General features: G+C 36.8%; 1 protein-coding gene across 3 annotated transcripts; it reads left to right on the forward strand.

Moving 5' to 3' along the window:
- The first annotated feature begins 8641 nt into the window (after positions 1–8641).
- On the forward strand, positions 8642–25051 carry slc6a1a (solute carrier family 6 member 1a). 3 transcript variants are annotated; one of them, XM_042750649.1, is made up of 15 exons: positions 8642–9126; positions 9549–9787; positions 9894–10025; positions 10400–10500; positions 10623–10732; positions 10859–10991; positions 11236–11370; positions 11451–11554; positions 11914–12038; positions 12158–12270; positions 12901–13032; positions 13138–13240; positions 17801–17901; positions 23151–23318; positions 23415–25051. In XM_042750649.1, the coding sequence occupies exons 2-15, from the start codon at positions 9553–9555 to the stop codon at positions 23712–23714; spliced, it is 1992 nt and encodes a 663-aa protein (XP_042606583.1). In that variant the 5' UTR covers positions 8642–9126; positions 9549–9552; the 3' UTR covers positions 23715–25051. The 3 variants fall into 3 exon arrangements, with proteins under 3 accessions (XP_042606583.1, XP_042606582.1, XP_042606581.1); XM_042750648.1 differs by having other exon boundaries at positions 8644–9126; positions 9453–9787; XM_042750647.1 differs by having other exon boundaries at positions 8648–9126; positions 9480–9787.
- Positions 25052–25415: the final 364 nt, after the last annotated feature.

Consider the following 25415-nt stretch of genomic DNA (forward strand, 5'->3'; position numbering starts at 1 on the left):
CCAGGTCGTGCTGAAAAACGAAATCTTCATCTCCATAAAGCTTTTCAGCAGATGGAAGCATGAAGTGCTCCAAAATCTCCTGATAGCTAGCTGCATTAACCCTGCCCTTGATAAAACACAGTGGACCAACAGCTGACATGGCACCCCAGACCTTCACTGACTGTGGGTACTTGACTATGGACTTCAGGCATTTTGGCATTTCCTTCTTCCCAGTCTTCCTCCAGACTCTGGCACCTTGATTTCCGAATGACATGCAAAATTAGCTTTCATCCGAAAAAAGTACTTTGGACCACTGAGCAACAGTCCAGTGCTGCTTCTCTGTAGCCCAGGTCAGGCGCTTCTGCCGCTGTTTCTGGTTCAAAAGCACACGCCTGTGCACGGTGGGCTCTGGGATGTTTCTACTCCAGACTCAGTCCACTGCTTCCGCAGGTCCCCCAAGGTCTGGAATCGGTCCTTCTCCACAATCTTTAGGGTCCGGTCACCTCTTCTCGTTGTGCAGCGTTTTTTGCCACACTTTTTACTTCCCACAGACTTCCCACTGAGATGCCTTGATACAGCACTCTGGGAACAGCCTATTCGTTCAGAAATTTCTTTCTGTGTCTTACCCTCTCGCTTGAGGGTGTCAATGATGGCCTTCTGGACAGCAGTCAGGTCGGCAGTCTTACCCATGATTGCGATTTTGAGTAATGAACCAGGCTGGGAGAGTTTTTAAAAAAGCCTCAGGAATCTTTTGCAGGTGTTTAGAGTTAATTAGTTGATTCAGATGATTAGGTTAATAGCTCGTTTAGAGAACCTTTTCATGATATGCTAATTTTTTTGAGATAGGAATTTTGGGCTTTCATGAGCTGTATGCCAAAATCATCAGTATTAAAACAATAAAAGACCTGAAATATTTCAGAATGGTGTGCAATGAATCCAAAATATATGAAAGTTTAATTTTTATAATTACATTATGGAAAATAATGAACTTTTTCACAATATGCTAATTTTTTGAGAAGGACCTGAAATAACAACAAAACTTTGTGCATTTATAAAATAAAGAAAACAAACAGAGTGCGCTGTCTGCTGCCTTGGTTCTGCGTGATCTTCATTTAGAGACAGAGTGCCATTGATTAGCTTGGACCCATATATACTTTCCTTGAAGACACCTCCATCGCTTTCACATCCATAGGCCCCCACGTCCACCATCGTGAACCGGTAATGGGCATCACAAGCAGCCATCAGAAAAACTGAGTGACTCCCCTTGTAATTAAAATAGTCACTTCCGACATTTTGGGGGGCTTTGATGGTGACATGCTTCCCGTCGATGGCACCAAGACACATTGGGAAGTTCCAGACTCTCCAAAAATCACGCACTACAGTATGTCCATCTACTGTGTCTGGGATGGGAAGGGAACGAATTCCGGCTGCAGAGTGTCCCAAATGGCCGTGCACACCTCTGGAATAATCTTCAATATAGTTCAGCTGGCCAGTCTGTAACTTGCAGCCACACCGACCTGAGAACATCCAGTTGATAAAAAGTGTAAAGTCACCGCTAACCCTTCCGCCACACTGATCGGAGCACTGTGTGTTCTTTTGTGCTGGATGCGTTCACCAATTCTGCAGGCCATGAAATCAAATTTGTCCGCAGACATTCGAAAGTACTGATGGTACTTCTCCTTGTCCATTGCACGCATCTCCTGCACCAACATACTAAACTCCCCGTCCTTGGTCCTGGTCCCATTCAGTGGCCGCACACACCACTTTCTTGCCCTACGTCTTTTCTTTTTTTTTCTGCGAATTAGCCAAGTACAGCAGTCCTTCTACCTCAGTCCTTGGGACCATAAATACACTGTCTGTTTCCTATGTTTCAGTTTCTCCGAGGTCTTGGTCTAAGCCCTGTTTTACTGATCCGTCTGCGCTGCCATGGTGGTCTTCTGCCCTACTCGGGTGGTCTTCTGCTCCGTCTGCTCTGCCGGTGGGCTCCAGCTCTGCTGTGGTTTCCTGCTCTGTCGGCTTTGCCCATGCTTCCTGCTCTCCCAGCTTCACCTAAGTCCCCTATTTTTTTCCTTCCTCATGGACCTGGCCCTCCATCCCTCCCCCTGCTCCGCCTCCGCTCCACCTTCCTCCTGGACTCTGGTCTGTTCCTGTTAAGGAGCGTCTGGAAGCCATTCCTTAGGGGGTGGGCTCCTTTACTTGGACTCATCAGAGCTCATCAATTGCAACCACCTGTCTCTCATTACCTTATCAGTCTCACACTATAAGAGTGGCACACACATACTCTGACATCGCTGGTTGGCCTGCCTGTGTTTTGACCCTTGACTGTTTCCTTGTTTTCTGCCTGCCCTGATCATTGCCTGTTTGTGGATTAGTCTCTTAACTCTGCCTTGGATATTATTGTTTGCTGTTTCTGGACCCTGCCTGTTTTGACCATGTCCCCTTTGAATAAAGCCTGCATATGGATTCCCAACTCTGTTGTCGCCTCCCTTGTTGCAATAGGAGGCAATTCCTAGCCAATTTGCTGCCATAGGCAAGATTTTACCTGGTGCCCTTTGCCTCACAGCCCATTCCACCAATAATCATTGTGTTCAAACATTCGCACAGAAACTGCATATAGCTTTTTCTTGATTTCTATTTTATTTTGGAAGCATAGCCCCCACCCACCCCCCAACCCCCAAGATGTGCTTGATGCTGGAATGCTAGGCTGTGCTGAGGTGGAGATGTCAGCAACAGCAACAGGTGGCCCTGGATTTTGAGGGATGGGGTTCAGATATTTCAAAAGTGCATCTGAACAGAGAAATGGGTTAGTATATGTGACTATTGGGTGTTACATTTTGTTATTAAAAAAAGCTGATAGTGAAACAGTAACACTTCCAATAAGGTATCATTTGTTAACATTAGTGAATGTATTAACTAACTTGAACTAACGATGAACAATACATTTGTAACAGTATTTATTATTTTTGTTAAAGTAAGTTATTGAAAATTAACCTTATTTTAAATAGTTTCCAGTGAAACTGTAAAAAATATAGGTGCTGCCTAAGGGGGTTTTCACACCTGGCCCATTTCAGAACATGGCGCATTTCACCCTTAGCTCAGTTCATTTGGCCATATGTGAAAACAGCAATCATGCTTGGATCAAAACAAATCACTCCGAGATCGCATGAACAAGGAGGTCTTGGCTCGATTGAAAACAAACTCTGGAGCGGTTCGGTTGTAGTGAGAAAGCAATCCAATCCAAACCAGGCTATTGCCAATATATGATGGGTAACTACATAAGTTCCGTGAAAAGTAGTAGATGGTACCGGCATCCCAGTGTGCTTACTATCCACCCTATCTTCCCTAAATCATTTTGAAAATTACTAATATCACATACAGTAGAATGTAGGATAGATAGTTTGCACACTGGGACGCAGGCGATGTCTGAGCACATCTTCACCATTTAAAATCAAAGCACGCCTTTTAATTTTGTAATTCCGTCTTGTTGCTCTTCTTCGTAGTAACTTTGCATTTTAAAAATGTTTTCCCGACGAATCCTGGACTCAAAATTATAAATGAATGTAATGACAGCTACAAAAAAAAAAACAACAACAAAAATAAGCCCTCGAAGCTTTTGTCGTTCCATCTTGACGGATGATAGCTATGAGCGGAATTCTAGAAAATAAACCGTGGAACTTTGACCAATTAGAGGACAGTTTACTCGCATGTGACTTGTATTAACAATTTTGGTCCATTTAGAAACTTTGCCATGTGAAAGCGCACCGCGCAAAGAGTAAAAAGCTAAATTGTAATACTTTTAATGCCTGTTTCGAAACAAAGCAATCGATCTACAGGTGTGAAAGCACCCTAAGTCACATTTTAAATCAAACATGAACAGCAAGAATAATTACATCTTGTATTCCTGCACAAAACTGTATTCATTTGAACACTTCTCTAGCATACAATAGGCTACTGTTTAATTTTCAAAATAAATTTGAATTGTTTGATTTCCAGTAGATGACAGCAATGTACTAAACTATAGCCTTTTCTAATGTTATCACCACAAATTAAACTGAGAAACGTTATTACCCTATTTTAAACTTTTAAACTAGGTTTTCTAGACTATGAAACATGAAGTTCATTCACAAACTTTTACCTCATCTAGTTTATTAATATGATCATCATCATTCATTACATCACATTACCTCTGTCTTTGTCCCGTTTTTCTTTCTTCTCTTCATTTTTTTTTTCTCCTTCCCTGGACACCAGAGGGCTTCGGTCTTTCTGACATAGAGATAATTTATTAGTGAATATCTATCACAATCAAGCAGGCTAACTGATGTATGTGGAAGTGCTGCGTGGGGGAAGATTGATCATGCGTGCATTGGGAGAGCAGTATAATAGTTATGGTTTTGTGGGATGATCGCTTTTTTGTAATATTTTAAATTCACAGTATTGAAGTAGTATTGGTAATAAAAAAATAAAAAAATTCTACACTCATTTTGGCGACCCTAGGTATCAGTGCCCCTAGCATTTGCCTATTCCGCCTAAGCCACAGGCCGGCCCTGCTTCCGGTTTGGGGATTTTCCACTCAACAAATAATTTCAAATCATAAGGCTGCACTACAAATAATCCTTGTCCATCAATGTGACTAAATTGATAGTCAATTTCTCTTGCAGGTTTGTTTTTACAGGAATGCTTCCTGTGAGTCAAATTGACTAATATTGAATAAATAACTAATATGTTAATTACTAAATTGATAGTCAATTTCTCTTGCAGGTCTTTACATAAATCAATTCTAAAAATAAACAACCAGACATAAATCAATTAAAAAAATTATCACTAATAAATCAACTAATAAATCACTTTGAAAAATTATCACTCAGTGTTCCTTTAATTAATGTTTTTTTTTTGATTAAAGCAACGTATGATGGCTAATATATAGACAGACACATATATTACAGTAATATGTCTGTAATATTGCTGTAGAAATAATTAAGATTTTAGGGTTATTCATGGTCTGTTGAAAGTAATTGCTAAAGCTATTACACTTTTTAATTTACTTTTATTGTTCGATGGTTGAATAATGTCACTTCATTGTACCCATTTTTTGAAAATGCTTCTTTTTGAGTTCATAGAATGAACCTTTCATTGATTGTTTACAGTTTAACTGAAGTTGCTCCCATAATTTGTGCAAAGGTCATGGGGTGTAGGATAAAGGTTGATAGGAACCAGAGCATCTAAAGGCAGAAGCAGTGACACAATGACTTGATGCTTTATGCATGAAGACAGATTACAATTTACCATGCCACATCACATCGCACCATTGACTCCAAATGCCATTGGTTCTTTGTACAGTTTGTATGTTGAAATATTTTAAAACACAGATCATATTAAAGCTATAGTTAATAATGACTTTAGAATCCTTTAAAATGTAATTTTTCTCATTACAAAATATTCTTTCTTTCATCCAATTACCCCTGTAATGTATGTTTAGGGTAATTACCATCTCCTTGTCTGATGAGTGAGAAGTGCAACCACACAACCTCGACTGTTTATTTTTTAATTTTTTCTTTCTGAGAAACCAGAAGAGAGAACGCAGCCTGATGCACCTCAGGAGGCAGCGAGCGCAATGATTAGTGCATTGACTGAAACAGCTGATAGACATTTGGCAGAATTCCAGCCCTATAATATAGAAGAATCCCTAATTAAGCATCATGTGACGCTGGAAAGTGCCACCGGCCTCTCTGTGGGCACAGATTCCACTCATCAGCCTAATTCAAATGCGAGGCATGCTCGTGGCAGTTTTATGAAAAGATCTGGGGTGACAGCAACATGCACAAAGAGGGAAGGATAATTTTCTCTTCAGATTTAGGATGCTTCCCTTGTGTTTTTACTCCACAAATCAGAGCACTATCATTATATACGCAAGCCATTTTATAACCAATCAGAATGATCTATCAGCAGACACACCTCCCCCCACTTCCATTTGCATTCAGCATTTTGTTGCATTACACTGCAATCATGAACCAATAACACATAAATACACGCCAATGATGCTACAGTATAACACACATACTGCATCTCTGACAGTCATGATTCACTAACCTTTGAGCACAAGAGGAAAATGCTTTATTTTTGTGAATGTTTTTTGGAGGGGGGAGATTGCGTGCCAAATTTGAGCTGACATCATCAGCATATGTAAATTTGCCTTACGTAAAAACCAAAAAAAGGGAAGACTGTCCCCTGAATGAGGGCTGAGCTCAGAAACTTGTCCAAAGGCTTGAGAGCATTCTTTCTGGGGCTGGAGGACTACACGGTCCGAGCGGTGCATCAGCCAGCTACCTTTCAAGCAGATAAACCCTTTAAAACCATGAAGAGCATTTTCATACATTTAGCTAGAGGAAGGTGGTTAGATTATAAGGGTTCTGATGTGTTCGCTAAGTACTCTTTTTGTCCAAACCTCTATAACAAAGCTCTTGCTGTTTCGTCTGTGGATTACAGTGTCAAATTTGCTTGTTTAGAATTTGCACAGAAATCATTTCATCCTTCAAATATGCTACAATACTATATTTAAGGATTTATTATACAATTGATCATGTAGTTATAACTAGAGAAAATAAATTATACTTTTGCTGTGGTCTGCAAGAAACACTGATTCAGACCTCTATGTAAACATACGTCAGTGGACAATTGCTGACAGCATTTGCTGCATGTCTGCTTCAGTAGCGGCTGTGTGGCTAAAGTCAGTTTCCATAGTGATTGCAGTGAATGCATTAGATTAGCAGCACAGTGTAGTGAGGAGAGATTGCAGACAATGTGACGTGCTCTGTGTTACGCTGTGCTCATAATGCTCCGTGCACAATATTTTGACTGTTTTTGTAGCTTCAAAACAAAAGTCCACATTTCAATAGAAATGAATGACTGTCTAATATAATTAAACACACTATATGTGTTTTGCTATAGGGATTTGTGTCCATGAATTTCTATAACATGGAAGGGGAAAGTCTTTTTTTTTTAAAGAATGAACTGTAAAACCAGTTAAATGCTGGCTTAAACATTTAGGCCTTTGTGTAAATCGAGTGCAATTTTGAGGCAGAGAAAAAAAGAAAAAGAAAAATCGAAACATGAAAATTTTATATTTTCTAATGAAAGGAGACAAAAAAAGGGAAGATATCAATGGGAACAAACCCCAGCAGAAACTCTAATATAACAAGGAGGCTGAGACCATTTTGCTGTTGCCTAGCAACACTTGAACAAAATTTTTAAAATGATTTAGATGCCCCATACTGCTTTGAGGGATGTATATTTTTATACATCCCACCTTAATGGTCTGTGGTGTTCGCACACAACCTGGATCCTCTGCACTTGTAACCAACAATTTATTGTCAGTTTTTCAAGGTTCGCTAAGTAAAGTCAGAGACACCGAATACAAGCGTTCTCAAACAGTAATGACACAAGAATGACTGAATACTCTCTTACAGCTGACAGGATTTGCATATTTCATTAAAACAAAATCAAGCTCAAGTCATTATCGGGTAGATGAGACAAATCATTTAAAAATATATGCAGAATTTGATTCACAGTTTGATGATAAATGTTATAGTGGTTTCTTTCTCAGATCATTTAGAACTGATGTTGTCATATTGTACTACCTACGAAGATTTTCTTTCTTTCTTTCTTACTATGTCACAAATATTAATTTGTATAACTGAACAAACCTGACTCTGTCAAACACAAAACAACAGTTTCCAAAATACCACATTTTGACCTGTTATTGTTCTTTTTTTTTTTTTTTTTATATATATAATCGGAAAGCCTTTGACAGCCTTTTGATAATCACATATATCTCTCTAAATGAGCCTATCTGGGCATAACATGGTGTCACCAGCAAGCCAGAAGTACTCAAGTGTCCACAGCAGGTTGCATAAATATGTCATGTTTTCACAGCCCATAACCAGAGAGAGATGCAGCCAGATGGAGTGCAAATGTTAAATTTCATGTAGTATCATTAGTAGGTTAGTTCACCCCTCATTGGTTCACCATCTGCTTCCAATTGAGTTCTCCACTCTGAGCCAAGCTTTGAGAGAGGAGGTGAAATCTATACCACTCTGACCCAAATCCCACATTGGGTTCATTAACTTTTAATTAACCAGTGTTTACAGACTTTCACAATTCTGTCATTTAGAAGAAAAAAGCTAGCTAATCAGTAAGTGCATGATATATCTTTCATACATATGATGGACTGAAAATTTGAAAATGCTTTACTTACCGCCTATTTATGGACTTCCGACAGAAAGTCAAGACTGCGTTGTATACCAGGACATTTATGCAATCCAGTTATGCATCCCATAAAAGATAGTGTCCAAGATAATTTCTTTTTTTTTTCTTGAGGCATTCTTTCTTTAAGTATTCAGTTTTAGATGAGGAGTGATATTTCCTGCTCACACCTGATGCTGTGTCAGTGGCTTCACCTGTTCTGCTCCTCATCTGCCATATTTTTAATATATATTATGGTTTGAAGTGGGCTGGGTTTGAAGAGGGATTTAGAATAGGCAGTGAATACACGAGTTCATTTTAACCTCATGATAGCCACAGATGTGTGTGTGTGTGTGTGTGTGTGTGTGTGTGTGTGTGTGTGTGTGAAAGAGAGAGAGAGAGAGTGTGAGAGTAAATCAATTAAACGTGAATTTTAAGTCAAGATTTCAAGGATTTAAAGAGAGCGAGAAAAATAAGAAATAACCCATGTTCTTAATATGCTGCTGCATCCCAAGAATTATGCTCAGTTTTAGAAAAAAGATACCTAAATATTCCACCGATATATCGGACTAATTTTACTTGAGTGTGATTTAGCACAAGGTAAAGATTTGCATGCCTGACCTGAAAGTATGTGTGCGTGTGTATGCGTGTGTCCGTTGGGGGGTGTTGACTTTCACATGACATTGACGCTCTAGAAATGTTGAGTAGCTGCTGATCTCAGACAGTCGTTGCTCGGTGGATTCAGCACCACTCGCCCGTGGACAGCTCCCGCAGGACCGCTTTACATGGACAGAAGGCTCATTTATGTGCCAAGTCATTCTGGAAGTTTACAACTTGGAGTGGAATATACGGATACCTCACTGCATGACACACGGGCATATTGGTTTTGGGAAAGAAGCCAAATTCACTGTAAGTAGATACGAGAAATTTGGAAATGACTTTCATTTCATTAAAATGTCTTAAGTGTGTTTGTGTGCGTGCGTGTCTGTGTGTTTAAATGCATTTAATTAAATGGGTATAACAATAGTACTTGCATCAAAACACTGCCGAAACATAATTGAGAAGCTGGCTGATCGTTCGATAAATAAATAAATAAATAAATAAAAAAGATTTATATCTGTAAATTGACTGTCATGCAAGTATGTCTCAATTAGAGACGGACATCTCTCTCCGAATTGTTTTGTGTGTGTGTGTGTGTGTGTGTGTGTGTGTGTGTCTTTACGGGGGGAAAACAGTGGTTTTGTGTGATTCGGTGTCTTCAGGTTAACTGAAACTGTGTCGGGTTTGATCGGGTGTTTGCGTGGTGGATCTCTGCTGCTGTCTGAAATCAGAGACATGGCGACAAACAACACCAAAAGCACCGATGGACAAGTTGTGACGGAACTCAACGAGATCACAACTAACGACAAACCCAAAGCAGAGGACGCCAAACCAGAGAACAAGAAGAAAGAGATTCCAGACAGAGAAACTTGGGGTGGGAAATTTGATTTTCTCCTGTCATGTGTGGGCTACGCCATCGGACTGGGCAACGTGTGGAGATTTCCTTATCTGTGCGGGAAAAACGGCGGAGGTAAGAGCTTCTCCGAATGTCTGAGATGTTGTGTTTGGATGAATGTGTGCTTTGTGTTGCTGTACGCAGCTCCATTGGGTGCTTTCATCAGTTTCTGTGATTCCAGGGGCTTTCTTGATTCCTTATTTTTTGACGCTTATTTTTGCGGGAGTCCCTCTGTTTTTTCTTGAATGCGCCCTTGGACAATACACATCCATTGGCGGCCTTGGGGTTTGGAAACTAGCTCCAATGTTCAAAGGTATATAATTTCTGTTCAGCACCTTTCTTATCTGCTCCCATACTTACTGCTAAAAAAAAAAAAAAAAAAAAAATATATATATATTCAAATATATATGGTTTCTAGAAGTATGCAATGTTGGTGTTGTGTGAGACCTTTAGTAAATGCAAAATTGAATGTGTAGATTTAAAGGCATGGGCTATGTGTTGAAAGTTTGTTATGACTGATATATGTTGTTCTGAAGATGATAATGTACCCTCTGACCTTCAAAGTTGAAGACCAATTATGTAATAAAGTAGTCTTCGCAATGCTGCGTAAAGGACGTTTTGTCCAGGCAGTTCACATGCTGCTTTGAAGGAATGAATGTAAATTATAACACACTGTCATAACTACAGGTGTTGGTCTTGCGGCTGCTGTACTCTCATTCTGGCTGAACATTTACTACATTGTCATCATTTCCTGGGCCCTTTACTACTTATACAACTCCTTTACCACTGTAAGCATTCCTTGTCACATGCGCTTGCATGCCATAAAAAAAAAAATATTTGGAGAATGTTTAGGTCATTATTCTTGGGTATTTAAAAAAAGAAAAGTAAAGTATTATTCTGCTCTTTGTAGGAGCTTCCATGGAAATCTTGTAACAATCCATGGAACACAGACAGATGTTACACAAACTACAGCATAGTAGACACCACCAATCTCACCAGTGCTGTCATGGAGTTTTGGGAGTAAGATTTTGGGCAAATTGATGTGCATGACCTTCTTTGACCTTTGTAGATGAAAATACATAATACATATGTCCAGTAAGTGTATTGTTGTGAAGTGTAATTGTGTTGCATGATGTGCTTATACAGACGCAATGTGCATCAAATGACTGATGGCTTAGAAAAACCTGGTGAAATTCGTGTCCCACTTGCAATAACACTGGCCATTGCCTGGGTCCTCGTGTACTTCTGTATCTGGAAAGGTGTCAGCTGGACTGGAAAGGTGAGATGTCTTTGTTGGTCTGTCTTCAAGAGTTCGGTCTGGATTTTGAGTGAGTTTGTAATGATTTGAATGTAAAGCACACATGCTTACCATAAACTTTGTTGGAGTAGACAAAAATGCTTTATGGGTTTCTTGTCCCATGAAAGCAATTTCCAGCATTTTTTAACAGACACGAACACACATGCTGAAAAAATGCACAAGGGGAAATGTCTGATAGAGAAACTTTTTTTTTTTTTTTTTGCAGGTTGTTTACTTCTCTGCCACCTACCCATACTTCATGTTGTTCATTTTGTTTATCCGTGGAGTGACCCTGCCTGGGGCTAAAGAGGGAATCATGTTCTATGTCACTCCTGATTTTGAGAAGCTGAAAGAGTCTGAGGTGATTTTACATGCTTAATCAGTCAAACAGGATCAAACAAACCCAATCTAGCTGCTAAACACTTCCATTTTCCATCTCAGGTTTGGCTGGATGCTGCAACACAGATTTTCTTCTCCTATGGTTTGGGTCTAGGCTCTCTTATTGCTCTGGGCAGCTACAACCCTTTCAATAACAATGTGTACAGGTATGAATGATACAATCAACAATTCATCAATTAGATAACTCAACCCTATTTCAGTGTTTCAGGCCCTTTTCACCTTAACCCTTTTTTTATTTATTTATTTATGCTGTGAATGATGTTTGTTCAAATGAGCTAGATCTCTAACTGTGACTGACTGTGATTATGTACACATTATCAGACTTGACATTTTAGCATATGAATAGCGAGAACTGCCATCAAATTAAATGTGATGTTTGGCTATATCACTTACATAATCCATCTTCTCCTGAAATGCTAAAATGAAATGCAGCTTTCAGATCAGACAAAGACGTTTATAGCACATTTGAAGACAGAATCCTTTTTTTGCCCTTTTATTTCTGCAGGGATTCTATCATCGTGTGCTGTATAAATTCCTTCACTAGTATGTTTGCTGGATTTGTGATTTTCTCTATTGTGGGCTTCATGTCACATGTGACAAAGAGATCAATAGCTGATGTAGCTGCATCAGGTAATCCATTCATTTTTACATTATTAGAATATTGCATTTTACATTTTTATATCGGTTGAAGTATGGATATTTCTCCTTAAGTCTTAATATAACTGTTGTTTTTTCCATGGCTTACACAGGTCCTGGTTTGGCATTTTTAGCTTATCCAGAAGCCGTGACGCAGTTGCCAATCTCACCACTGTGGGCTATTCTCTTTTTCTCCATGCTGCTGATGCTGGGAATCGACAGTCAGGTGAGAATATCACATATTCAAGCTCTGACCTAGAAACAGAAGTGAGCGGGATCTAGTAGGTACTTCAGATCTGCCAGCATCAGTGGCGGAGTCCCTGGCGACCACAGAAGGAAACATAAGGAACATTAAAAACACTCCACTGGCCTTGTGCCAAATACAATCTTTTGATGTTGATTTCTGCCTTTATGGCTGCATGCATTTATGATTTTAAACTGATGTTCATTGTCTTTTAAGCTGGAGATAGTGGGAAGGTTAGCAATTTCAAAAAAAAAAAAAAAAAAAGAATTTAGTACTTGTTTTATGTCCTTTACATTAATGAATTGTGTTTGTTTTTGGAAAGTCATATAAAACCAATTCTGATTGGATGCTGTTATGTGATAACTGAAACACACACACACACACACACCTGTGCATACAGATTTATTGAAGGTAACCTAATTGTTTGTTGTGATTAATTTGCTCACGCATTTTATTATTTCTTATTTCTTATTGAAAATTGTAAAAACAACTAAATGAATTTTGTGCTGTGATCTATTGCTATATTTATTTCATGCTACCATCAGTTCACAGAATGCTTCAGTGTTTTCAAAAAATGCTCTATAAATGCAAAAATGTTGATGTTGTTTTCAGTTCTGCACAGTGGAGGGTTTCATTACTGCTCTGGTGGATGAATTCCCACGGTTGCTCAGGAAAAGAAGAGAGATTTTCATTGCATGTGTTTGCATTGTATCCTATGCCATTGGGCTGTCCAATATCACGCAGGTAAATCATTGAAGAAAGCAGATTATGAGATGTTTGAGCAGAGGTTGTACATTAATATGATTGCAGGCTGCAGGGCCTTGTATTGATTTTCTTGCTTTGTTTTAGGGTGGCCTCTATGTGTTTAAGCTCTTCGACTATTACTCGGCCAGTGGAATGTGTCTGCTCTTCCTGGTGTTCTTTGAGTGTATCTCAATCTCCTGGTGCTATGGTGAGTCCTTTTTACATCCTCTTGAAATCTGTAATTTGCATCGTGCTCATCCTTTGCATTGAATAGCATTATAAAAATAGATAGAAATGCTTTGGCTGTCAGTCATAAATAGTCATAAATAATCCTGTCATGACAAAAGTGCATCCAGTGGGACAGGGCCACAAAATGGCATCAACACTACTGTTAGAAAAAAAAAAAAAAAAAAAAAAAAAAAAGAAAAATATATATATATATATATATATATATATATATATATGTGTGTGTGTGTGTGTGTGTGTGTGTGTGTGTGTGTGTGTGTGTGTGTGTGTGTGTGTGTGGCTTTGTATAAATGATGAGGAACAATCAATTGTCAATAAAAATATTCAACTTTTCATTTTAGATATTTTTGCTAATTGCATGTGATGAATTTTGAATAGGGTTGTCAACTGTCCAATATAATGCAACCAACCAATCAACAAGTATGTACGACACAGAAACTTAAACTAAAGTTAGTAACCATAGTCATAAATGAAAAGTTGTGTTCCTACAGAAGACCAGTTTATATTACAAATATAGTGTTATAGATTATGTCAGACTTTGTTATGGGAAAGCAGATTAGCAGAACTACTTTGTCCTTGGACTGTCTATACTGTAGCTTCTATTTCGTTCCTGTTTATGCTACTATTGTTTGGGACTGATACATTACCACTGCCGTTTTTTCTGCCAGTTTGTGGACATTATTATTGGTTGTGAATGTAGTGTTAGTTACTGCCTGCTTTGTTTTAGAGTCTGGACCTTGAGTAACTAACATTGTTGTATACAGCATGTGCCTCATTATGCCTATTGCTATGATTAGTGCTTCTGTGTTCACTCTGTCATCAGCTAAAGCCGGTTGATTTCTCAATGCTTGCCACCTCCGCTGTCTGGTAGTGCGATATTACAGAGTACGGACTGTTTTTGCATGGAATTTCTCTGTATTTTTTTATCCAATATTTGAATCAGCAACTGCCTGGGAAATTATACTGGCTGCTCATCGTGTATCTGATATACAATAAATTAAATTTTCAATTTAATTCAACTCTCTCTGTCCTTATCATGTGTTTACCCTCTTCACAAACATCCTATCATACCTTTTTTTTGGATTGAATTACTTTTCCATATCTTTGCTCTAGATCAGGGCTACTCTTTTTAATCACCTCCATGTTCTGTGGGTAAATTTGTTTGTGCTTTGATAATTTATATTGCGCGTAATGTTAACACACATAACAATCATAGCAATCACCTTCTCAGTACAAATTAAGCACATTTTGGTGCTTCTTTCAGGAAGAATGCATCTCTGTAAAGTCTTTTTCAAATGCATTCATATGTTTTCCTTGTCAATCGTCCTTTTCAAATGTCACACAACAATAGACTTAAGAATTGAAGGGGAGTGAAGGTTCTGGCTTTTTTATATGATTCTATTGCAGATATTTAACATATTCAGATAGTATTTTAAAGAACCATTAATTTCAAGCTTTTGTACACACATGCTTATACACACTATAATACGGAGCCTGAGAAGTCACCTGTAGGAGGAAAAAAAAAACATTTGTGCCAACGGTTTTGCAATCCGTCCCCTCAGTTTGTAAAATGTACTCATTAATTCTTAAACTGTTCCCTCGGTTTAACAAATCGTGCCCACAGATTAATAAACCATACTCACAAATTTCCAATCTGAGCTCTCAGATTTGTTTAACCGTACCTCCCCTCCCCCAACCCGAAACCAAAAATTCATAATAATATTCTTCTTTTTAGCAATTATTTTAATTTGTGGCCCCGCCCCCACCGGGAGATTCATTTGTGTTTATTAAACATTATATTTCATAGTAGCCTATGAGACCATGATCCGCACTCACAAAATATTCTTCTTTTTAGCAATTATTTTACGTTAATCACCAATAGGATAAGACACTGTGTTTTATAGCCTAAAATAAACGCTAATGTCAATGTCAATGTCACATTTATTTATATAGCACATTTCCAAGGCCAGGGCCTACCAAAGTACTTCACAGTAAAATACACAAAAAAGAACAAGTCAAGTCAAGTCAAGTCATCTTTATTTATATAGCGCTTTAAAACAAAAAAAGATTGCGTCAAAGCAACTGAACAACATTAATTAGGAAAACAAATAATGCAAAATGACAGTTAAAGGCAGTTCATCATTGAATTCAGCGATGTCATCATGCAGCTCAGTTCAGTTTAAATAGTATCTGTGCAATAATTTGCAATCAAGTCAACGATATCGCTGTAAATGAAGTGTCCCCAACTAAGCAAGCCAGAGGCGACAGCGGCAAGGAACCAAAACTCCATCAGTGAGAGAATAGAGAAAAAAACCTTGGGAGAAACCAGGCTCAGTTGGGGGGCCAGTTCTCCTCTGACCAGACGAAACCAGCAGTTCAATTCCAGGCTGCAGCAAAGTCAGATTGTGCAGAAGAATCATCTGTTTCCTGTGGTCTTGTCCCGGTGGTCGTCTGAAACAAGGTCTTTACAGGGGATCTGTCTCTGGGGCTCTAGTCCTGGTCTCCGCTGTCTTTCAGGGTTGTAGAGGTCCTTTCTAGGTGCTAATCCACCATCTGGGCTGGATACATACTGGATCCGGGTGACCGCAGTGACCCTCTGACTTGGATACAGACTGGATCTGGTGGCTACGGTGACCTCGGAATAAGAGAGAAACAGACTAATATGAGCGTAGATGCCATTCTTCTAACGATGTAGCAAGTACATCGGGTGTTATGGGAAGTGTTCCCGGGTCCGGTTTAACCTAATTAATGCAGCCTAAAAATCCTTTAACGGATTGGATATTAGAAGTGTATTAGTATGTTATGTGTAAGCCAGGTTAAAGAGATAGTTCTTTAATCTAGATTTAAAATGCAAGAGTGTGTCTGCCTCCCGAACAATGTTAGGTAGGTTATTCCAGAGTTTGGGCGCTAAATAGGAAAAGGATCTGCCGCCCGCAGTTTGACTTTGATATTCTAGGTATTATCAAATTGCCAGAGTTTTGAGAACGGAGCGGACGTGGAGGACTATAATGTAACAAGAGCTCATTCAAATACTGAGGTGCTAAACCATTCAGGGCTTTATAAGTAATAAGCAAGATTTTAAAAATCTATACGATGTTTGATAGGGAGCCAGTACAGTGTTGACAGGACCGGGCTAATATGATCATACAATGAAACAATGAAATAACAAAATACTAAGGAAAGAAAAAAAAAAATATACACATAGAATACAACGCATTCATCAAGGCGGCTCCCCTGTGCCAAAAGCTACTTCAAACAAAAGTGGACAGGCTACTAGCAGTCCGCACAGCTACGGGCAGTGAGTTCCAGAGAGTGGGAGCTGCCACTGAGAAGGCTCGATCACCACTGGATCTCAATTTCGATCTAGGAACCTCCAGGACCATCAGGCTGGCTGAACGGAGGTCTCTGGAGGGCCTATGCAAAAAGAAGAATAGAAAATTCCCTGAATAGAGTTTCAAGAGAAGAAGGTAAAAAGCAATACAATACAAATAATGTGCCGGTTCCTTTGCTCTCTAACTGAATGCAATATTATAATAGGCCTAATTATTTAATAATAACATTAACAGTGAAGCATGCATCTAACTCTGGGGGAAAGAGCTTAGTATAATAAAATCAACAAAATAGTACACAAAAACATTTCCAAAACTGTAAAAATAATAATAAAAATAATAAATAATATTATTAAAAATAATAAAAAAAATTATACAAAATAAAATAATAATAATAATAATAATAATAATAATAATAATAACTAATATTTTTATTATTAATAAATATTATTATACAAGTTCTGCATAATAAGCTTTTATCCAAAACGACTTACAAAAAAGGAACAAATTACTCCAGAGTCAGTCACAATACCAGGTTTATTATACAATAATAATCAAGTGCTAAGATTATCACAAATTAAACAAGATTTTGATGCACATATTTCCTATTAAATCGTTGTATTCCACCTTGTAATACAATTGATAGAGAATCACTTACTTTGCTGTAGGCCTATTCCACATAATAATAGTCAATAAAAGAGTATGTTAACACATAGGCTACCTAGGAGCTTGCTGCATGAATCCGTTAGTACAGTTTACAAACCCGAGGGAACGGATTGCGAAAGCGTACACACAGATTATGGATTTGTGGGTACGGATTCAAAAACCGAAGGTACGGTTTACAAAATCTGAGCGCATGGATTGGAAATATGTGGGTATGGTTTATTAACCCGTGGGCACGATTTGTTAAACCGAGAGAACAGTTTAAGAATTTGTGAGTACGGTTTATAAACTGAGGGGTTGGATTGCAAAACCGTAAATAAAACAAAACAAAACAAAAAAAATTTGTATATATATATATATATATCTATGCATTTGTATAAACGATGACTAGATTCACTTAGGATTGATTTGGAGAGCATCCTTGAATCCTCAGTACTGTTTCAGATGAATGAATGCATGTATGAATGGATGAATCCGTCAATCCTATTGTTGAATTAATGCAATCCATTTAAAATTTCATCTATTTCCAGGTGTGAACAAGTTTTATGATAACATCCAGGAAATGATTGGATACAAGCCTTGTCTATGGTGGAAACTCTGCTGGGTTTTCTTTACCCCTCTAGTTGTTGGTGTAAGTAGCCTACTTTTTTCTTTACGATGTGACATTACAAAAGATGTATATATGTATATGTATATGTATATGTATATGTATATGTATATGTATATATATATATATATATATATATATATATATATATATATATATATATATATATATATATATATATTAGTGTTGTCAAAAGTAGCCAAAAGTAGCGTGTTAAGATTGCGGACAGATGAGATGGTGTCAGGCCGTATGTCAGTGAAAACTAATTTTCCCATCCTTTCAGCTGTTATACTGAGCTCATAGCACGTGCTCTTCAGTTGCAAGCACAAATATGGCATTTAGCACCATAGCCTGTATACTTTACTAATTTAATAATGCTTGTCAGATTGGCATCACATTCAGCAGTGTTATCTCTTAAAGTAATAGCAGCCAAATAACCTAATAACCCAGCTACTTTGATGTCTGTAAATTAAAGAACAAAAGAAAAAAGAGGAAATCAATAACTTTTGTAGCTTTAAGGATTCTTTTTTTCACTTTATTCAGTTTGTGTATATTTCCTACTTGCTGAAAGGCACAGTAAATGTGACATTTATTATAATGGGTTTACTTGAGGATTGTTTTAAATTCAATTAAATTAGAAGTTGCTATTTTTTAAAGTCTAATAAATGTTAAAATTGAAAGCTCTTAATTATACTGTAATGTTGAATGGCTATAGGAAATATTAAGAAAAAAAGAATTTCATAGAGACATCAGTAGTATTGGTTTCAATGATACTCGACCTCAGTCATAAAAAAGATGCTTTTAAACAAATATTAAAAATATACTGTCTTTATGTTGTTCCTACATTAATTTGAAGATTGAATGCGAAATTATTGTACCATAAAACTATATTTAAAAACTTTAATGTTAGGTGGTTAACGATTAATTTCAGAAAAAAATGTGAAATCATTTATTTTAATTGACTGATAGCACTAATATATATATATATATATATATATATATATATATATATATATATATATATATATATATATATATATATATATATATATATATATGTGTGTGTGTGTGTGTATACAAACCACACACACACAAAAAAAAAAAAAAAAACCACACACACACACACACACACACACACACACACAGATAGATTTATACTATACATGTATTAGCTTCAGAATCACACCTTGTGCTTGTGTGCTTGTATTATTTAAAAATTTTACTTAAATTTTAATTTTCTATAAATCTGTCAGCTAGCAATGCCAACTGACAAACTTGACCAGTGTTCAGGGTAATGCATTAACGTGAGTAACGCATTAACGTGAGTAACGTGAGTTACGTAATCAGATTACATTTTTCAAATAACTAGTAAAGTAACGCATTACTTTTAAACAATATCTGAAATACTTTTCAAATAAGCAACGGAAGTGTGATAACTGTTTTTAATCACTGATCTTGGGTAACAACATTGACACTAATATGATAAGCCTGGTAAGCTTTATATTGAAGGTTTTGAATAAGGATTGGCCACTGAGACTTAAACACAAAAATAACATAATGCATTACTTTACATAAAAAGTAAATAAGTAACACAATTAGTTACTTTTTCATGGAGTAATGTAGTATTGTAATGCCTTACTTTTAAGAGTAACTTTCCTCAACACTGAACTTGACAGCCTAGTTATTTTGCTAACAAGTTGCATTGTGGCATATATCGCCACTTTAGCATACATAATAATGTATGTTAAAACAATGATTTTATTTTGTAAACCCTGTTAAAATTAGATAGAGATGGATGAGTTACAGTAAAAGTGCAGCATACTGTATTTTAATTTTAAATTTGAATTATGGAAATGAGATACAAACAGATAGTTGTAGATATGAATATGTACAGTATGATAACTGTTTTTAATCACTGATCTAGGGTAACATATTGACACTAATACGATAAGCCTGGTAAGCGTTATATTGCAGGTTCTGAATAAGGATTGGCCACTAAGACTTTTTTTTTTTACGTAAAGCTCGCCAATTATATTTAGATGTTTTGTAAAAGCTCTCACCATTGTGGTGACAAACATTAAAAGCGTCATAACTAATAAGATAAAAGTGAAAAATGACTTTTAGAGGAACAAGTAATGTTTTTATATATGTTATATTTATTGTTTTGAAATCTATGTCAAATATAAAATGTAAAAAAAATTGAAAAACAGTCAGAATCACAGGGCTGGCCATTCTGACAGTAAGATTAACAGTCAGTGTAAAAGAGTTAGTCTAGTCAAGTGACATTTATTTATATATTGCTTTATTGCAAGGCAAGTTTTATTTTATTTTTCAGAGTTATGTAACATTAATGAGCTGGAAAAGTAAATTTAGCAAATTTCATCAATTATGATGCAACTTCAATTTAGCTATAAGCAGTTCTACAAATGGCCATAGTTTCAGTCTTCAGCTCAAGTAAGATAATGTTGATTCAGTTCAGTTTAATAATGGTGACAGTGCTGCAAAGTTAGTGTCATTATCAAGCTCAATTCAGTTCAGGGCCGGGTTTCCCGATAATGATTGATCTTAGAGCTTAAGAGCGTTTTCTACGAGTCATTTTGTGATCATTCATTATTGTTTCACCTGCATTTCCCAAAAGTGCACTTAACACAATCACACGTAGCCATGCTTTAAGTATTACTTAGGCGTTGCTATCCGTTTATCAAGTGCTGAAATGTCACCTTGGAAGGGTTCGTAACTGTAGTACATGCTCGGTTATTAAAATGTCAAGCTAATGCTGTGTTCCAGACAATTTTGATATGATATAATATAATATAATATAATATAATATAATATAATATAATATAATATAATATAATATAATATATATACGTATAATCTTATACTTTACATATTTCCTACATTATTATTATTTTTTTTTGTTCAGTCATTTAATTATTTCGTGCAAATCATTGACAGATTATCCACACAAAAAAATTATAAATATATTTCCAACATAATTACTACATTATTATTATCAGTTCATGTTCAGTCATTTAATTAAGATGTGTATAAAACATTTTTTTCTTCCCTTTTTAATTATTTTTCATTTATAAATTTATTTAAAACAACAACAAAAAATGAGTAATAAAATGTACAATAAAGCACAATCAAATCCTTATATTATAATCACATTGCACTTGAATAAAGTAGAAGGTGTAATCTGCCAATTGTCCTGCAGGTGACCACATAAATCTGTCTTCTTACGATGCACTTAGGGCTTTCCGATTATTCCAGAGCAATCGTAGATCTACGATGATTTTCAAGTGTTTCTTAAGTTACGTTGCTTTTGGGAAACAGACCGTAATATTAAGATCAGTCGTATGATCGTTTTTACGAACTTCTTAGCCTTACGAAGCTTTTGGGAAACACAGCCTAGATTGTGTTCTTATCTGATAGTGTCAGTTTATGTCATCTGTTGATTATTAAAGTCATTATTTGCTGATGTTAATGAGGAACATTACCTCTGCCGTGTAGAATGACCCTTGTTCTTAATCGAAAATTTGATCCTAGTGTTTTTACACTTTTATTTGTTAGTTAGTTAGTTAGTTAGTTTATATAGCACATTTTAATACAACGTAGCATTGCCCAAAGTGCTGTACAAACTCAAAAAAAAAACAAAAAAAAAAAAACACACATTTACACACCATAATACACAATCAGAACAACTAAAACAAAAATAATACCTCAACACTCTGCTGGCTCAAACGCTAAAGAAAGAAGGTGGGACCTTAGGCGATCCTTAAAAACATTCAGAGTTGGAGCATGTCTAATATGAGGCCTATTCCAATGCTTCGGGGTGGCAACTGCAAAGGCCTGATCGCCTCTTCGCTTATACCTAGTCTTCGGTACGATTAAAACGAATTGACCTGATGATCTTAAAGCCCTGGAGGGCTTATACACTTGTAAAAGATTTGACAAATAAGATGGTGCCAACCTATTTAGAGACTTGTAAACAAAGATTAATCATTTAAAATCAGTCCTAAAGTTGACTGGCATCCAGCCCAGTGAAGACAGAATAGGGGATATATGCTAGTCCTGTCAGGAGCCTTGCAGCCGCATTCTGAACTAATTGTAATCTACTTAAAGCCGATTGGAAGACACCAACATACAAAGAATTACAATAATCAAGTCTCACCATGATAAACGCATGTATGGCCTTCTCAGGATCACTAAAATAGAGAAACGACTTAACCTTTGCCAACAGTCGTAAATGAAAGAAACTTGATTTAACGACTGAGTTAACCTGTTTATTGAATTTCAATTCATTATCAAACAAAACCCCTAAGTTTTTGACAGGTTTACAATAAGTGCTCAGCTCACCTAAATTTAATACATCAGGAAGTGCAGAATCCCCAAACCAGACAAGCTCTGTTTTACTCTCACTAAAATGTAAAAAATTGACAACAACAAGGTATTAACCTAAGTTAAACACTTCATAAGAGAATCCAGGCCATTTCCATCATTGTTCTTAAAGGGCATGTAGATTTGTGTGTCGTCAGCATAAAAATGGAAAGCAATTCCATGTTTATGAAAAACTGACCCTAAAGGTAAAATATATAGTGAAAATAAAATAGGGCCAAGAATAGACCCTTGAGGGACCACACGTGTCGGTGGTACTGAGGATGAAAAAGCCTGACCAATGTTGACAGAAAAACTCCTATTTTATAGGAATGATCTAAACCAATCGAGAGCAGAACACTGAATACCAACTGCCTCCTCAAGACGGAGATCAGAATCCCATGGTCTATTGTGTGAAATGCTGCACTAAGGTCTAACAGCATAAGAACCACAGAGTGTCCTGAGTCCCCTGATAATAATATATAATTTAGTACCTTTAATAGTGCAGATTTGGTACTATGGTAGGCCTTAAAACCTGATTGATAAACCTCATAAACAGCATTCTGATCCAAAAAGCTCTGCAATTGAGTTAGAACAATCTTCTCTAAAATCTTAGATAAAAGAGGAAGTTTTGAAATAGGTCTAAAATTAAACAACACAGTTTTATCCAAATTTGGCTTTTTTAAAAGAGGCTGCACGACGATGATGGCACCACCCCGGAAACAAGGATACCATTAATTTGTCCAATATACTCTTTTTTCTGTCCTGTTCCTTGACTGTGATAAGAATGTTTTTAAAGTATTGCAGTCTTTAGAAGTATGAATCATATGAATTATAGATCATGGTGTAATTATGTGAAAACTGCAGTATTTGTAAACAAAGCTTCTCTACAGGGCGTGTTCCTCTTCAGCGCAGTGCAAATGGTTCCTCTTACAATGAACAACTATGTGTTCCCTAAATGGGGGCAAGGAGTGGGCTGGCTCATGGCTCTGTCCTCTATGGTCCTCATACCTGGTTATATGGGCTACATGTTCCTCACCCTGAAGGGAACATATAAGGAGGTAACTGTTTTCATTTAGAGCTTAAACTAAATACAATAACGAGTGGTATAGATGGTATATCTGTGCTCACTGGAGCTGGTTCTGGGCTTATTTCAGCGGCTCAGGATAATGCTGCAGCCACCAGCAGTCAAGCGTGTTCAGGAAAACGGGCCAGACCAACAGCAGCTGCAGACACAGCCACAACAGCCGGAGCAATCACCGCAGCAATCACCACAACAAGCACAGCAGCCGGAGCAATCACAGCAGCATCCACAATCACCGCAACAACCGCAGCAACCAGACCAAGCACCACCGCAGCAACCACAAGCACCGCAGCAACTGCAACAACCACCGCAGCCAGAGCTGCAGGCTGATAGTTCCTCTTCGACTAACCCTGGCAATGATGCCAATGTTTAAAACCAGTAGAAGTGAACCCCAGCAGAGAGTAATCAAAGATTAACAACACAGAAGACTTCCATGTTTATACAGTAATAGAATCATCTACCTCCAGGGGTCATACATAATCAAGCTTAACATGAAAAAAGCTAAAGTAAAAAAAAAAAAAAAAAAAAAAAAAAATATATATATATATATATATATATATATATATATACATAAAAAAAACAAACAAACACAAAAACACATGCATTTGAAAAACCTACACAAATAAATTCTGTACGTTTTTCAAATGTGAAGCAAAGCGTGTCAGTGTTAAATGACTATGTATTATGTGAATTTGTCTCTACTAAGGTTATACTGTGAGTTAGATTTAAGGACAGTGCATTGTTTATGCACTGTCTTATTTATGTGAGGTATGTACTGTTTCTATGTTGCACCGGGGACAAAGCGGGAATATCAATGGGAAACTGGGTGAGATTATGTTACATTCTGGGTCATTTGGGAAAACCAAGGTGTATCAAGCAAGCCCTGTGTCTAAAACACAAAGCATTTCTAATTGGCAAAGCCCTTGGGTTACCCGTCACGTGATGTTGAATATTTTTGTTGAGAAAGACTGTTACTATTTAGTTTTTCATGAGAAAACACTTGTATGTGATGAAAACATTTTTAGAATTATTTTTAGAATGCTTTGTACTTTAATGTTGAGACCAAGGACCAAAATCATAGAGTTAAGCAAAAACAAATCTATGCCTGCCAATGTGTAGTATGTAAAGCACAGGGTACAAAAAAAAAAAAAAAAAAAAACATAAAAAAAACACCAAAACAAATGGAAACACTGCAAAACATAGGGTGAACATTTTTGCTGATTATTATACAGATTATTGATGAGCACTGTCAATTCAGTGTCCTGTTTACATGTCCCCTCAGGAATATCCAAAAAAAAAAAAAAGAAAAAAAAGAAAAAAAAGTCCCTGACCCAGAGTGCATATCAGCTCCTTAAGCCTGTGATTAATGTAGTCGTGATTTGCATGACCATTAGTTACTTCATGTGCCAAAATGTTGAATAGGTGCAGTGCTTAAACAAAACAGGAATGCACACAAACTGGCTACTCCGTAACAATGGTTTACATTACTTGATTGTGCCATACTTTTTTAAAAAAGTATACGAAATATTTCTACCGTATAATAGTTATACCATATTTGAAGTAGCACAAAACTAAAATACATGAAGGTTTTTTTTTGCCCTTCCCCCCCCAAAAGCACAAAACGTAAAAGTACAGAGACTTCTCCAACGCTAGGGCAATGATGCGGTGACAGTTTGCGTCAAAGGCAGCTACATGCGAAAAGCGTTTGGTCACGTTAAACATGTTTACTAAGAGGAGATACGTACCTACATAAAATGTGAAATGTCCTTTGAATTTTGTACAAAGTTATTTTACTGCAGTTTTATCTGGAACTTTATCGTAAAATTGTATTGTGTAAAACATGTAACCGTGAATGTCTGTACTCCATTATTACGTTTTTGTCTAAATGTTGACATTTGAAAAACAATTGCTGTTGAAGCACATATCTAATGGAAATAAAATAAAAAAAAAAAAAAAAAAAGTAAGAAATAATACTGTTTTGTATCTCTGAAGCACATATCTAATGGAAATTATGAGTGAAGATGATTATAAAAAGGATTATAAAACAAATAGAATTTATGTCTCGTAAGAAATA

This window comes from Cyprinus carpio, chromosome B23 (genome assembly GCF_018340385.1).
Source record: "Cyprinus carpio isolate SPL01 chromosome B23, ASM1834038v1, whole genome shotgun sequence".
Taxonomy (NCBI): domain Eukaryota; kingdom Metazoa; phylum Chordata; class Actinopteri; order Cypriniformes; family Cyprinidae; genus Cyprinus; species Cyprinus carpio.